This window comes from Lutjanus erythropterus, chromosome 22, assembly GCF_056507025.1.
Source record: "Lutjanus erythropterus isolate fLutEry1 chromosome 22, fLutEry1.hap2, whole genome shotgun sequence".
Classification (NCBI taxonomy): Eukaryota; Metazoa; Chordata; class Actinopteri; order Lutjaniformes; family Lutjanidae; genus Lutjanus; species Lutjanus erythropterus.
The window spans coordinates 9,811,564-9,827,882 of NC_139338.1; the positions used below are offsets into that span (position 1 = coordinate 9,811,564).

The following is a 16,319-nucleotide window of genomic DNA, read 5'->3' on the forward strand; positions in this document are numbered from 1 at the left end:
TTTAAGGTGAATGAGGTTGTTTTGTGTCCCAGAACAAGGTGAATTTTGGCCTTCTGTCTAATTAGCACTTTTCATGAATTATTTCCACAGATTCCTGGTGTGAGGAAAAGATTATTTAAATTACCTTTTAAATACCCTATTATCATATTATTATAATATAAAATTATATGTTTCAGATACTTTCAGGATTATAAAAAATGTGTCATGTCAAATTCTTCCAGCAAATTTCATTACAAATCTTACTGTTTTGTTTAATTAATCAATGGACCATGCTCATCATTGCTGTTAGGCAGAAACCCTTTATGTCTAAAACCATTACTTTTCAGGATTTGAAAAAAAAACTGTTTTTAAAATAACTGAACACAGCACACAGCATTGCTCATTTTAATACTTGTCATTGGTTACATATGTGTAAAACCCACAGACAGATGACTCATAACATTTATATATGAAAAAATAAAAAGTAAAAATTACAGATCCCAGGTTTCCACTAAAAGTGGCATTATGTAAAACAGACCACAATAGAAAATACTCTTTGTAAGTAGAGGTGAAACAATTAGTTAATGTATTGAGTTGATCAACAGAAATTCATCTGCAACTGTTTAGATAATCCTTTAAGACAGAAAGACAAAAATGTCTAAATCTGAATTTTGTTAAGTCTTTGTTAATAATTCTGGTTTCACAGACAGAACATGCTATTCAAATATGTCATTTTTTAGCTCTGTGAAATAATAATCTTTCATCATTAACAGACAGTTCTCAGACTAAAAAATTAATCTATAAAATAATCAGTGGATTAATCATCATGATATGTTTCACAATAATAACTACTTAATAATAAAGGTGTTATAATTAAAACCCAGTGGTATGGCAAAATCTTTATCCGAAGTGCTGAATTATTGGTGTATTATGAGCAGTAATGTTGTAGCTCATACTGTTTCTGCTGTGGCAAAATCTTACACCTCCAGTTTGAAAGATTGTAACATGAACCAGTTTTAGGATCAATAGTATTTCTGATTTTGAAATATGTTGCACTTGTTATATTAATTTTTGAAATATTGAAGTGAAATTAATACTTAGTTTTAAAAAAAAAAAAAGAGATACAGAACAGAACACCCACTGGTCCTAAAGAAAAGCAGATATCTCACATTGGAATAAAACTCTTCATTTTTACTGAAGTTCTCCTGCCTGGACTCAGTGTAAGCAGCATGGACTACATGTCCCAGGCACCCCTGTGGTCCCTCCCCCTGCATACCTCTGGTGTGTGCTCACGCTGCGCCGTGGGGATCCTGCACAGCACAAGTTGCCCCAACAGCAACAGCAACGAGGCGCACGGCAGAAAAGTTTCTCCACAGGAATGGACAAGTTTCAGAAGAGCGCTTTTCTTTTACTTTTCACCTCCAAGCTCTTCAGAACAACACCGGAGTGGATATAAGGATCGACTTTACTGACGAACAGCGTCAGATTTGGGATTTTTTGGGTCATTTGTAACTCTTTGGATTGGTTGGGCTTCATCTGAAGATACGACTACAGAGGGGTGTTCTCTTGTGTGGCTTGAGAAAATGCGGTCCTCTACGCAGCCTCGCAGTTTTGCAAGGTTTGCCGTGGTTTTTCTCCTGTTTTTGGGACTACAGCGTGGATCTGCTACAAACACAAGGACGTGTCCCCCTCCCTGCTCGTGTTCTGGGGAGCTTGTGGACTGCAGTCGGCTGAAAAGGGGCCAAATTCCAGACACGATCCCGGAATGGACAGTTCAGCTGTGAGTCCACCTATAGAGCCTTTGTTTACCTTACTTGTGTCACTTTATAAAATGTTATCATCACTTATAGGATCACTTTTTATCACACATCTGCACTACATAGGTTTGATCGTGTGTTTTCCTCCAGCTCTGATGTGATGATCCACATTCCTGCTGTAGTGAAAACAGAACGGGTTGTAAACCACATGAAGAGTCTGGTACTGGACAAGAAAGTCACTTGATTGACTTTGCTTTGGTTTAACTTATTAACTTTACTTTCTGCAAAACTTTTCCAAAGTTACAAAAACACATCAGAAAGGAAAATCTTACCTGTTATCCGACTTAACACACAGTCATCAATGTATTTATGTGTGTTAATTGACTTTGTTCAATGTGTTTGTTCTTACAGCAGCATGCCAGGGATGCACAATGTGTTTTACACATCAATGTGCCATTGTCAGTCCCTCCAAACCCTTTTAATGAAAGTGTAAATGATCATGAATAAATCCTGCAGTGCCTGCAGCTAGTGTTCTTACATCAGGCTTTGAGGTGGATTAAAAGTAGTTTTAGAAATAGTAGCAGTGATTATGCTAGTATTAGCAGTTTAGTAATAACACTATTACTTTATTAGAGACTTAAGTCAGTTTTAGTAGTAATAACAACACCATTAGTCTGGAGACTTTAATCAGTTTTAGTAGTAATAACATAATTAGTGGTTGTTAAACTCTAGACTTCTAACTGGTCTGTGCTAGTGCTTACAATTGCTGCCTAAAGACGTCCATAATGTTTACAATGGTTTGACAGCATCCACATTTTTTATTTGCAGTGATTGGTGTTGGTTCAGTCTTCAGGTTTCAGCTTTACAGACCTTGAGGGCCTTCAAAGCCATAAAAGCATAAATCAGATGCAGTCGGCCGTGTGCAGCCTTGGACTGTTTCCTAAAGAAATACCTCCATTACTCTCCTGTTTGTCTACTGGCTCCATAAGTTGAGACCCGAAGCCTGTTGGAGCTGAAATACCAAACACAACTTTAACGGCATGTTCCTCAGTGTGTTCTACTTTACAGATAATTATTGTTACTGGATCTTTATTGCCCGGCGTTAAGCTGCTGTACTTGATTTTTATTGTCCTGCGTAAGGCCGTAGTGTTTGATTCACTGCCTGGTTGAAGACGTTGCCCTGCTGCTGCTGCTGCTGTTGAATGTAGTTTTTCTCTTTCTAAAATGTGCTGCTCTGGAAACTTGACATTGCCAGAGAAAACAGACCCAGCCTGAGCCTCATAACCAAGGCCAGCCTTCCAAAGAAAATGAAAAAAAAAAAAAAAAAAGTTCCACATGGGGGGAAAAATTCTTTTCACTCTGGCATGCTAATTTACGAGTGGCTCTCCAGCACATCTTAAACCCCTTAAACCGCCCGACCCTTTGTTTTCCAGCACCCCATTATTTCTGCTGAATTAGCAACTCCAGAGCCAGCGATGGTACTGATTAAGGAGGAGCGTGTAGGATTAGTTTGAAACAAACTCAAAGAAAGAAAAGGGGGAAGGAGAAAGTAGGAGGGAGAAGAAGAGCATGAAGGAGTAGGATTAAGCCTTGGATATCTCGGAGGTTGTTGGGGGAAAATAGGCAACAGATTGATGCCCAGATTTAATGCCTTTTCACTTTTTAAGGCTTAAGAGCGAGGCACGGCTGTGGCATTTAAAAGTTTAATACATCTAGGGCTTTGAGTCACAGAATGTCATGAAACACTAATTTCTCTCTCATGAAAGTTTTACAAACATTTGTCAGATGAATTTGATGTATTTTGCAGCTAAAAAAGTGCATTTATTTGACTAGGTAACACTAAAGACCAATGAAAAGGCAAGTACAAGAGGGAGTAAACAATAATAGGAATCCATGGGGTTTGTGCCATAGTGAATGTTCTAACAGAAGTTATTTCAGGGCACTTTTCATATGAAGCAGATCTAGACCATACTATTTATAATGTCATGTACGGAGACCCTACAGTTCCCACCAAGAGCAAGCACTAAACCAAGTGTGGTGAGGAAAAACTAGCCAGGGATACAAGGAATCAGGAATCCTAATGGTCTGTTATTCAACAATATGTGAATTTTAAGACGTTTTTATTTTAAAATAGAAGCATACACATCCAGTATAAGGACTCACATTTATCCAAGGAATTTGATGGTTTCTGGAGTCAAAAAAACACACTTTTTCAGCAAGGTAACACAAATCGACATTTTTTATTTACAGTTATCGCTTTAATACAATTCTAGTATATTTTTTCCTTACTAGCTAGAAACCCTACGAATTAGGAGTCCTAGTACTCCATCATTAAACAGTACATGGATTGAGGGCAACATACTACATCAGTTAATTTTTTAATAAATATAGAAGTCAAAGAACGACACAATCCTTGGTAGGCATAGATCTCGGCAGGAATATAAGAAATCCCTAAGATTTTAAGTTAAGCTGTCTCTCATAACAAAATATGTGCATTAAGGACAAAATACTGCATTGTTTCATTTTTTTTAATAAAAAGAGAAGTCTGTGAGTCCCAGAATGATATGAAACTTATTATTTTAGAATAAACACACGCACACATACACCTGGAGGAGCAACCTATGAGAACTCCATCAAGTTTTTAAAGTTTATAGACATTTTTCAGAGGATTTCGATGGTTACTGGAGTCAAAGAAGCACATTTATTTGGCCAGGTGCCACTCAGCCAAGAAAAAAAGACAAGAAGTACAAGAGGAGGTAGATAACATTATCAGTCCCACTGGTTTGCATCACAGCTGATACTAAGTTTCGTTCGCTACCTATAAACTAGCTATTGGAGTTAATAATAAGCTAATAAGCTACAGTTTATCATGACAACTATCCAAAATCAGAAAAGCCATGATCATTAATGAAAAAAAAACATAACTACACTCATATTTATTACTAAAGTTTGCTCTTTGGCTTTCAAATTTTCAAATATTTGGCTAACAGGCTAATGTCTTTGGCTTCATCCACAGAGGTTTGACTCAGCCAATGAAAGTTTTCCTGCTTCCTAGAAGCATTTATAGAACTAGATTTGGATTCTGCTGCTCTGTCTCATTATTGTAATCTAAAAAGTTACTGACAGCCTAAAGAGTGGCTCATTTATTCACTTTTCGGTCTTTGATAAGAAAGCTGTGCGGTGCGTTTTCACCAGACCAGCAGATACAGGCTGGAGCCTGTACGCAGCACTGTGTGTTATCTTGCTGCGCTCAGAGGCTGCTTTGTGAGGGAAGTGGAAGTGTCAGAGCTACTTAGGGTTTATCTAGGGAGTATGATAGGACACCTTTCCCATATGGCCCCCAGCGCTGGAACTACAACAACAACAACAATGCTCAGAAAGAAAAGGCGGAGGACGGGCGGTGGGAGGCGAGTAAAACTCTGGTTGAGTGGTTCATGAAACTTTCCACCGAGGAACAAAAACAGGCCCCAGAAAATTTCGACAGGGGTGTTTCAGACGTTTGAAAGGCGTCCCTCTCGCTTTTCCCGGCATTGTGAATACATTACCAGTTGATAGGTTCTTCCCCTCCTCCCAGAGCTCCTTGATGGATTCCAGATGAGGGAGGTAAAGAGGGAGGAGGGCGAGGGGGTGTTAAAAAAAAAAAGTGTCTGGCACCACAGCGTTGATCGTGCGCAGCAGCGTCAATAACTCCCCCACTTTATGGCGCACGAGGTTCCGCTTTGCCAGACTCCTTCGAGCTGGTTTTCAGGCTCCTTTTCAAAACAGGCAGCAAAAACAAGAGTCTCACCCCCAGTGAGCTGCTGCCAAGGCTGCTTCAGTCGAGTCCAAGACCAGGCTCACTCAGTCGGTTTGTGTCAGGCCCAGATCCAAATCAAGACATAAACCAGAGCTAATAGAGCACTCCGCAACGCTACAATAGACAATACTCAACCTATTTTTACATCCTTTACATGTACAAACATCAACTGAAAAGTTTCCAAAAATGTGCAAAATTCAAGAGGAGTTCTGATATAAACCCTGACTAAACAATGCAGTGGTTTTCAAGCTAGGGTTCAGGGACCAACAGGGGTCCTTCAGTGGGTTGTATGGGTCGCTAGCAAAGGGAGGAATAGAAATATTTAAACTCTTGTCACACTTTTTGGAAGTTGGAACAAAGAGTTTATACCAATTTATAGTTTTCATAGTTTGATCATTGAAAGCTGTATTATCATCAGCCATTGAAATAAAAAAAATACTTGGGGGATTCCTTGAAACAAAATCTTTTCAAATCGGTGGTCCATGGTACATGTGCATCTATTGGTTTGGGAACCAGTGAGTTAATACACACATGCCAGGGATGCCTTTTCCTTAACTTATAGATGAAAATGGGAACAACTGATTAACTGATCAACCGTGTTTTTTTCTATTTTTCTTTACTCATGTTTTCAAATTTTAAGTTTCCTGATTTAAGAAATAGCTCCGCCAGACAAAACAGCGGTACATGAGGTGCAGTTATTGCCATTTCTAAAGTATCAAATTACCATTTATTATATTTTTAATCAGTTAAATTCTTAGCAGCAATTAATCGTCAACATTTCTAACACATGTTACAGGTTTTGGAGTCATGCACACTCTGGCCTCTTCAAGTGAAATGCTCTACAATGTGTGAGGTGCTAGATAGAAAATAGGCCAGAAATCAATGAAAATACTGTGAGATTGGTTTAGGAGGGTTGTAAATATTAAATCCAAAATAGGAAAGTGGTTAATACAAGTCCAGAGAAACCAAAAAAGAGGCCAGGAACAAGCCCCGGCCAGCGCTGAAACCTTGACTCTGGCGTTTTATTGACTTCCTTCGCCAGGTTTCAGTCTCCTTTTCAGCATATAAAGAGTCCTGCCCCTCAATAACTTATCAGCTTGTCTGTTTTGGCTCTGCCTCTCAGCAGAGGGCTGGATGTGAAGGGAGCTGTTTTGGCATGGACGTTCTCTCCTCTCTTTTTAAAGAAGGGATGAAAAGCCAACACGAGGCCTTTTACTTGTAAGGGTTTGACTAGAAAGCAGCGTTTTTTGGAACTTCTTCAACTGCTTTCAGATGCGACTTACAGCAACTGATAATATCTGAAACTGTACTCAGTTTGTTTCAAATGTCCTGTTTGTGACAGTATATCAGCAAAACATTATATTAATGCTTATTTTTCTCACTATTCTGTTTTATTTCCATCAGTTATGCAAAAGGATGCAACTTTATCTCATATGCACCATTAATTATTTGTATTTTATTTCATAAAAGGACTGCTACTGACTGCTGCATTGATATAATTCACTCATTCACTTTTATTTTATTTTATTTCATTTTGTTAAAAAACAAGCACTTTAAGTTAAATGGAAAAACTATTTTATAGAAACAAAAATGCTATACACATTTAATCGAAGTCATTTTTGAAGTTGTCGTGTTTTTTTTTCCATTAGATTTTGTAATAAATATCATATTGTGGGCTTTATATTGTGACATTATCCTACCTTTTTTTTTTGTATCATTCAGCATTACAACTAATAATTGTTTGCATTGTTGATTAACCTGACAGTCATTTTTTTTTATAGTAATCAATTTATTGTTTGGTCTATGAAATGTCAGAAAATAGTGAAAAATGTCCATCCCAGCTTCTCAAAGTCCACACTGATGTCTTTAAATGTCTTGTTTTGTCAGTTCAATGTGATATAAAAGTGTAAAAAAGGTAGATAATTTTGCATGAAAAATTACTCCGAACAGTAAACTGATAATCAGAGTAGTTTGCTATTATTTTCCTGTCGATCAACTAGTCGATTGGTTGACTAATCATTGCAGCTGAATTGAATCTATATTCAGTTTTTTACCTGCCATCCCCTATGTGTGACAGTATGTCAGAAATACTTATTCTTGCCTGTTTTTCTGATCATCCTGTTTCATTTAATCAGCATCAGTTTTGCTGCATCTCACAGTTTAATTACAGCAATTTTCCTCTGATCCATGATCCTGTTTAGTGTTAAGGCACAATACCACAGAGAATTTGTGTGTAATTATGTTTGCTGTGTAGACTACAGCAGCTGAGAAATACACTCCATGGTGTATACTTTTCCCTTAATTTTTGCCTTTTTTCCTTCGCAGGGATCTGAGCCATAACAAATTGCAGGTGCTTGACAGCACTTTGTTTTCCAAACTACAACATCTAAGTGAAATGTAAGTACGCCTTGTGTTTCTCTGCACTTTCTAGAGTAAACACAGGATTTTCCAAACCGCCTCCGTCACTGTCCTGTATGTGACAAACCGTTTTTTTTAACTGTTTCTTCTTTGTAATGCACACAGAAAGCTGAACCACAATGAACTGGACGCGATACCGGATTTGGGCCCTCACGCTTCAAACATCACAACACTCATCCTGTAAGTGCAACTTTTCTCTCGCTTTATTCTGGTCCGGAGGGTTAATCCCGTGCCAGAGTTGCCATTGCTGGTTAAAGTAGTGAGCAGGGAAGTGGTTCCTCCCCTTTTCCTTCCCTCTGGAGAGCAACCCTTTCAGCTGAGCCGGTTCCCAGACGGGGCAGTCGCAGACATGGCACCCGGCCCCAGACGGGTCACGTGGTGGAAGACAAATGCCATCAACAGAAATGGAAATGTTTTGTCTGGTGGCTCTCGCTGCTCTTGATGTATTTTTAACCTGGAGGCAGTGACGTGACGCTGGAAAGAAAGAGGATTTGTCATGTGAAAAAGACAGAAATCCAAATTTGGTGATTCTGGTGTTTTCAGTGGACGTGTTGCAGGTTTGTGTGTGGCCCCTTTGAGGGACTCAGAAATGAAAGGTGGTTAATCTGGAAACAAGACCATGTCACAACACTGTCTTGGTCAATAAAACAAGTAATCCTTATTTCTGTGTTTCTATGCAGCTTAAACTAACAGTGTCTTAAAGGGACAGTTCACCCTAAAATCCATATCCATAGGATTTCTTTGAGTTTTTCAGATGTGTTTTTTGGCACTTTCAGCACCACAAGCCGAGCATTATTTACTTCTGTTATCAGTCTCTCCAGGATTTCGCAGGCTGTTTAGGATTGCTGCAGCAAAAAATGCCTGACTTCATGGCAATTTTTCTAAAAAAAAATGCATGTTGCAATGTTTTTAGGTGTTTTTTTGCAATGACATTGCAGGAGTAAATGATTTTCATTCATTGTTCATTGTGACGTACATGTATGACGTTAGTGTGGGGGACTTCTATGTTTGGTGGAACTCGCAGGAAGCGACAATGATTGCTCATTTTTGTGGAACAGTTGCTGTGGTTGGACAGAATTGCAAGGTTGTGCAGAATTTGCAGGAACTGGTTGGATTTGTGTTAAAACCAGGAGTCCTGGAGGGATTGTGGCAGGCAGACATCTCTTCTGCTGATATCTCCAAATTACTAAATTTCTCCCAAACTCTGCCACTCATGAAAACCATCTAAATGGATAAATAGCACAACAATTAAGAAGAACATGTCTCATTTATTTTTGGGTGAACTGTCTCTTTAAAGTGCTTGGCTGACACTGAGAAAGTGAGTTCACTCCAGCTGATACGTTCAATGAAGAATAGTTCGACTTGTCATATTTCATCCCGCTCAGACTTTAACCAGAAGATGCTTTGGAATATTTGTTGTGCAATACGTGCTCTCCGAAGAACAGCAGATATTAGTGTGTGAAACCTCAACAATTTTATTTGCTTTCTGTGGCATGTCTCTCCAAAACCGACCGACGTGAACTTATTGTGGAAGAATGTATCCGTCTCCCAGCTTGATGAGGCGTATTCCTCATCAAGCCCCAACACGATGCTCTGCGGCAGCCGCGGGGCGTTCAGCCGTCAGCCCTCGACAATTTGTTTGCACATTTAGCGCAGGAGTGTCACCTCCAGCTATGAGTTTCAGCAGGGGAAACTTGGCGGGATGGTTCCTTGAAACCTCAGATGTCATTTTACTGCAGTATTTGAGGGGGCTTTTTGCAGGTTTTGCTACTGCACGCTGTAACTCTGATTTGGATTTGATTCTGAAATGATTTTGAAGGAAGCCCGTTCTTTTTTCATTATTTGTTCCACATCCAAATAACACCTGGTGTGAATGGCTGCATTGTTCCCTCAGTGGTTAGAAAGAGGTCACAGGTTCATCTGCCGCAACTGCGGTGAGTGCTGTCCAAGTACCCTTGAGCAACTCTGGATTGAAGTGCAGAGTTCCTGCACAGATTCACTTTAAAATTCCAGACTTTCTCCAAACCATAATTTCTTTATTTGATTTGAAGGATGTTGTTCAGTTTGGTTTACCCGAAGTCGTGTCATCTGTACTAACTCTGCCTTGACTGACTCCAGATAAGTAAAACAGCCTTTGATTCTTTTCTTTGTAAATAGTGAACTCTGAGTTACTAAAAACATGAACCACAGACATTTATCCTAATCTCTTAATGAGACATTATTTTAACATAATAAAACTCTGGAGGAGCATATGCACAAACTACCTTGAGAGTTGGAAGTTTCATAAGCATTTATCATAGAAATTTGATGCTTTTTGTAGCTAATGATCTATATTTATCTGGCCAAGTTAATGCTCAGTGGAAAAGACTGGAAGTAGAGTTAGCCCATGCTAATGGACATATGTTCCTGAGTTTTAATTAGCTAGGAATCCTGCAAGGTACAGTAATCATGCTATGTTATTAAACTATGTACATTAAGGACAAAATACTACACTATTTAAAGTGAGGCTATGTAATCTTCTAATCAAGCACACAATTTTGACCACAGCTCATAATCCTGGGATAATGGTAAATAATAATAGTGTAACAAAAGCACAAGTAGTGAATAAATGATAAAGTCACCAGAGTGGCTCAGATGCAGGGAAATATCTGTCTGAACTTTGCTAACCTTGACTAACATGTGGGGTAGTAGCAGCAAAACTTTTGAGTATACTGAACTAAGTAAGGGTGTGTTTTATATCCTGTGAACACAAATATATAGGAATATATGACTTCTCTCAAGAAGTAAAGTTCATCTGACAAATTTGTTGTTTTTGGAGGGAGGCAACCATGTTTGTTTGAACAGGTATGAGCATTGCTTAGTGAAAAAGGCGGGAAGAGTTATATAATATTAGGGTCCCAGTGATTTGCTTCATAGCTAATGCTAATTTACGTTTGCTACTTATCTTATCTTATAACTTTTTACTAGGCTAGTTAGGCACAGTGTATTCCAGTAATCCCCCCAAATCACTAATGCTCTGGTTAACATGCCCGTTTTGCATTAAAAAGATCAAATTTAAACATACTTAACTTTGGTCATTAACTACTATGGCTCCAAAAACCCCTAACCCCCCCAAAAAAAGACACCACACTGTGCATCCACTTGCCAGCATGTGAAATCAGGAGTGTAATTTCTTTCAAATAAAACATTATGAAGTAAAAGACCACACAGAGAAGAAGAAGAATCTGAAATTAACACTTGCTCTCACTCTCACTCTGCCTGTGTTGGCCGTCGCCCTCCTTCAGATTAGGTGGCGCAGTGTGTGATTTTCCAGAATTTTTCTCCCTCCTTCAGTTTCTCTGAGCTGGGAGGGTAGTAAAGAAAAAAAAAGACCTCGGGGTATCAAATACCACTTATTCAAACAGCCAGTCAGACATAGCGGCAGCTCTCGCCGACTTCTTTGACCTCGCAGCTCCGAGTAAAAACAAACGGCAATAACCCTGCAGCTGGTAGTAATTGAGTCGTGATCATCTTAATTAATTGAACAATTTCCCAGGAATTTATGGAGGGGGTAAACCCCACCGCCGCTAAATCCCTCTGCCTGTTCAGGGGGGGTTCAACAAATGACCTGGAGATTCCAGGTCTGATTAGGTGTATTAGGAGGTGAACCTCTTGGTATGTCTACGGAAATGGGAACCTTGTTGAAGATGAGAATTTCAAACCAAAACAGTAGCGATTATAGCAATAATCTGTGATACATATGTGCAGTAGGAATTCAATGAGGGCTGCAACTAATGAAAAGTTTTTCATTACATTTTTGATGAGCCAACTTCTTTTTGGGTTGTTGTCTATTAAAAACTGCTTTTTACAATTTCCTGAAATCAAAGATGATGCCTTGTTTTGTCCAACCCACACCACAAAACCCAAAAGTATTCAAATTACATTGATATTTAAAAGAGAGGTGCAGCAGATACTCACATTTAAGAAGTGAAGGCCAGCTATTATTTGGTATTTTTCTGTTGAATGATTAATCTCTTATTATTTCAGAACTATATAAAACTTTATGACAGCCTGTTAGACTTCCTGTTCTGTTAAAAGTAAGCAGGAGTAGCTGTGGTAGCTAATAGAAAATGGAAACGTACATTTCATTGACAGAAAATGTAAATGCCCAAGTGACACTGGACTTTTAGGGCCAATACTCATGTTAGGGAATTTTAAAAAATCCTGATGTCAGCCAGAAACGGTAAATTTCATGTGTGTTTCTTAATGATTATAAATAACCAATAATAAATGATTAAAAAACAAATAGAACAACCTAAATTAAGAAAAGGGATCAAATATACATAGAATGGTGTATATAAAGTAAAAAATAAAAAATATATATGAACATTTACATTTATACCGATATAACTATAAAATGCCAATATTGGGTTGATAATATCGTCTGACAGACATATCGGTCTGGCTCCAGCAGGGTTGCCAGGTCTGCATTTTTTCCACGGAATTGGGCTATGGTTGCAATCTGCCACTGGGCTGGTTTTGTCGCATAGACCTGGCAACCCTGGGTCTCATCCACATAGTTTGATTGACGTGATCTCAATGCAGCGCAGAAACACCACAGTGAAGTGGGCTTAGCAACGTAGAAAAGACACATTTTAAAAATCAGAATGTAAAATGCGTTTCTGAACTTGTGCATGTGTATAATTGGATGTTTTTAGTATAGAACTGCAGGCGGTACAGAAATACGTTGATGAACCAAGATTTTTACAGCTCCCCTGTCATTTTATGTGAAGGTCTTTCAGTTCACATGTTAATATGATCCGTGCTTCTCTCCGCTCCGACTGTGAGCCGATGTGTTAAGATGATCAGCCATCTGAGTGAGATATGTGCAGAGTTTAATATGGCGTCTCAACAGCAAACGCAGCCCTGGTTTTCATTACAGGCGCCACTGCAGAGAGAGGGAGTCATCAGATGGCTTCTCAAAACTCTGTTCTTTTTCCAATAGGAAATACCACACACACACACGAAGGCACCACCGCACATCTGCACGCACACACTACGAGAGAGACGGTTTGAGAAAAAGCGACTTTCCATTTAAAGAGCTTCCCCCATTAAGAGAATTAGTTGTTGCGTGGTGGACAGAGCTTTGCTGAAAGAACAAATCAACAACAACAACAAAAAACTTCACCAAGGATCTTTGAATTTCACACACCAGCATAACTTTTCAGTGTGTAAATGTGGTCAGTTTGATGGTGGTGGAGGCCAAAAATACTATGGGGTTTACTCACACTTGTAACACTCACATTTCATGAATTCAAGTCAGTAGAAGTTGGTTTGGAAAGTCTGGAAATGTGCAGATGACGGCTTTGGTATGAAAAACAGAGTGTTATACTGATTTTATATGCATAGTAAACCATTTCTGTGGTTCTAATCACAGCAGCACTGCAGCATTGACCCAGTGTCTATCTGCTACTTGCCTCAGTTTAATAATGAGCACATATTTAATCAATACTCAAGATGCCTCAGGCTGTTATTGACATGCGGTTGGCCTTCCATCGACTTCCACTAACAGCAGCAAAGCCCTACAACCACACTTGTAATGGCTCTATAATCATGTTATCTGATAGCAAAGTGGATGAACAAATTTGAAGTGCGTGTAATTAAAGTGCACAATGCTGAGCTTGTTTGTGTGCCGAGAAGACGGAGCAGCGCTCCTTGAGTGGCAGTGGAGATGTTGAGATGAGGGCTTGAGAAAGGGAGACAGAGGGTTTACTCAAGTGACCCTTCCTAAAGTCCCACCCTCTTTTGCTCTGTGGACCAATAACAGTTGAGCAAGCTTGGTACCCACCAGAACCTCTCTAAACTTTCCCCTTTCCTCTATCCTCTGCTCAGCATTTTTTCCCAAGGATAGCAAAGTCATGACCCGCTGGATTCTGACTCTGATTGGCCAATACTTGTTGTCATTCTTGGCGTTGCTCGTTTTGGTTGGGTTGGTAGGGCTAGGCTAGAGATACATATTTGTTTAAATATGAACGCAAACAAAGTAGCAAGGTAACAGTTCGTGTAGAGTAACATTAACTAGCTAATTAGCTAGTATTTTGTAGGGATTTTCAACAAAGACGAGACTAGCAGGAAACACGAAAGCAGAAAGTTCCACTGGGTGACAAGTTTGCTCAGCTGTTATTGGAGCACCAAACGAAAAGGGGGGTGACTTAAGAAGGGTCAGTTGTCCAGCCATGATGCAATCTGAAAGGGTTTATAGGATTATGGAATAATTAGTTGGCCAGATTTCTGCTACCCCTCTGAGCAGTCAAAATTCAGGGTCCATCTCCTCATCCTCAGGATGTATGCACCAGCCCCTCTCTCCACGGCTCTATATCCCCCCTCCTCTGAGTGAAACTGGAAAGACTGGTTCTTTCTCACCAGGCGGCCTTCCTTCTCTCAGCGACCAGTCAGGGGAACATGAAAACTGAGACACAGGTGGTGTGCGGCCCTTTTGTTTGGAACCGGGGGGCCGTGGTGCGTGGAAAGCCCACTGCAAATCTCCAAACAAAAGAGCTGCCTGTGCCGTCTTTATTGTAGACAATGATCTCTATTTTACCTTGGCTTAAAGTCACTGCGCACCAAAATCTTTCTTTAGATTTTTGAGTTTGGATTTGTGACTTTTTAGGTTTTACAAATCAGTTATGGAGAGGAGAGAGGTACAGTAGTGGCCAGCTGACTCTTTTTAACTCTGGGGACACACTGGAGTGAGTGAGTTCATGCATAAACCTGATTGAAACCAAAAGAACACATGTAGACCAATGGCATATTTTCAGAGTGATGTGAAAAAAGTTAAACTTTGGCCTTGGAGTTTCTATTGTGCACAGACATGCTAGCTGGCTTGTGTTCACACCCTAAATTCCATGTAATAATATAACACTTGAATCCAGCAATGATTTGATTTGATTTAGCCCAACCTTTTTCAGTAGTTCATGTCTTAGTACCTTAAATCGTATCTTAAATGTCTTATTTGTATAATTTAGGCAAGTTTGCCACTTGGAGTAGCTTCTGCCCCTGCCCCCCCCCCCCCCTACTGTCTCCCACGCTGCCATCCATCTGGAATCTTTGTTGACTGCTGGATCTTCCCTTGTGTGTCTTTGATTCAGCCAGTTTCCAAAAGGTGTAGCGCACCCCATTTCTATGGGAATATCAACATCAACATGTGGAAAATGGGTCAGAGTTCTCTCGGTGTTATCACACAGAGTTTTGAATAGGTGAGACATCTCAGTTTCACAGCCGCTTGGTGCCATGCTGTCTCTCTGCCTGAGGTGAATGAAGTGAGAATAAAATCTGAGATCAAGATTAGACTAACCAGCAGAGTCGGTGTGAGCAAAAGCCTCGCTGGGTGTGAACAGACAGGTCACAATACCTGACTTGCATCCTGAGTCTTAAAGGCCCAGTGTGTAAGGTTTAGGGGAGAATCTGGCAAAAAAAGTATGTTTTCATTAGTGTATAATCACCTGAAACTAAGAATTGTTGTGTTTTGTTGCCTTAAAATGAACCCTTTAAATCTTGAAGCTGAACCATGACAAGCCAGACACTGGCTCTAGATATGACCTTTTGCATTTTCATGAGTTTAGCAGCCACCTACACACTTGGATGGGGAGGGTGAGTAAAGCGGTATTCACAAAATCCTAAGCACTGGTCCTTTAAAAACAGCTTTTTTTTTTTGACTTGAGGCAGTGTGCTTTGGCCAGGGTTGCAACTAACAATTATTTTCCATTCTCAATTAATTAAAGATTTTCTTGATTAGTCTGTTAATTGTTTTAGTCCATAAAATGTCAGAAGTTGTGAAAAAGGGCTGTTTACGACTAAAACCCAAGCTGACCAAGTCTTCTTCAACTAATCAACAGTCTAATACTCAAAAATTATCAATTCAATATCACATAAGACAAGACAAGCAAAACTGAGAAGTTGGCACTTGATGATTATCAGAAATTCCTCCGATACAGCCTTAAATGCTGGTTTAGATATCAGCAAGTATGAGAGTCTGTGCACTGATATATCACATCATTTATTAGCCCTGAAACAGGACCCTGCCACTTCCAAACTGCATCTCATGTGCCAGATTGTTTCTAACCTAATCCATTTTTTACACACTGGTATCAAACTGGTACTCTGTATCAGCTGATACACAAAATGTAGGCATTGAAATCAGTGCCGGATTTGAACACCTGTGATTCATGGCAGCAGCCTCTCTTGTGAAGCAGCCTGTACTGTGGGTCAGCTGATTGACAGATCCCAACAATTAAATATTAATGACACCACGTCCCAAATTAAACTTACATTATAAAACTGTCCTCAGGTATTTTTTCGAGCACTGCTGGAAAAATGAAACAGAAAAACTA

General features: G+C 39.5%; 1 protein-coding gene across 1 annotated transcript in view; it reads left to right on the plus strand.

Annotated features, from left to right (window-relative positions):
* Positions 1-1,297: 1,297 nt before the first annotated feature.
* Positions 1,298-16,319, plus strand: part of lrig3 (leucine-rich repeats and immunoglobulin-like domains 3) — a 28,667-nt gene continuing 13,645 nt past the window's right edge. The window contains exons 1-3 of the mRNA XM_084710906.1: positions 1,298-1,759; positions 7,858-7,929; positions 8,056-8,130. Coding sequence (XP_084567032.1) covers positions 1,563-1,759; positions 7,858-7,929; positions 8,056-8,130 — 344 coding nt within the window. The 5' untranslated portion in view covers positions 1,298-1,562. The remainder of the gene's footprint in view (positions 1,760-7,857; positions 7,930-8,055; positions 8,131-16,319) is intronic.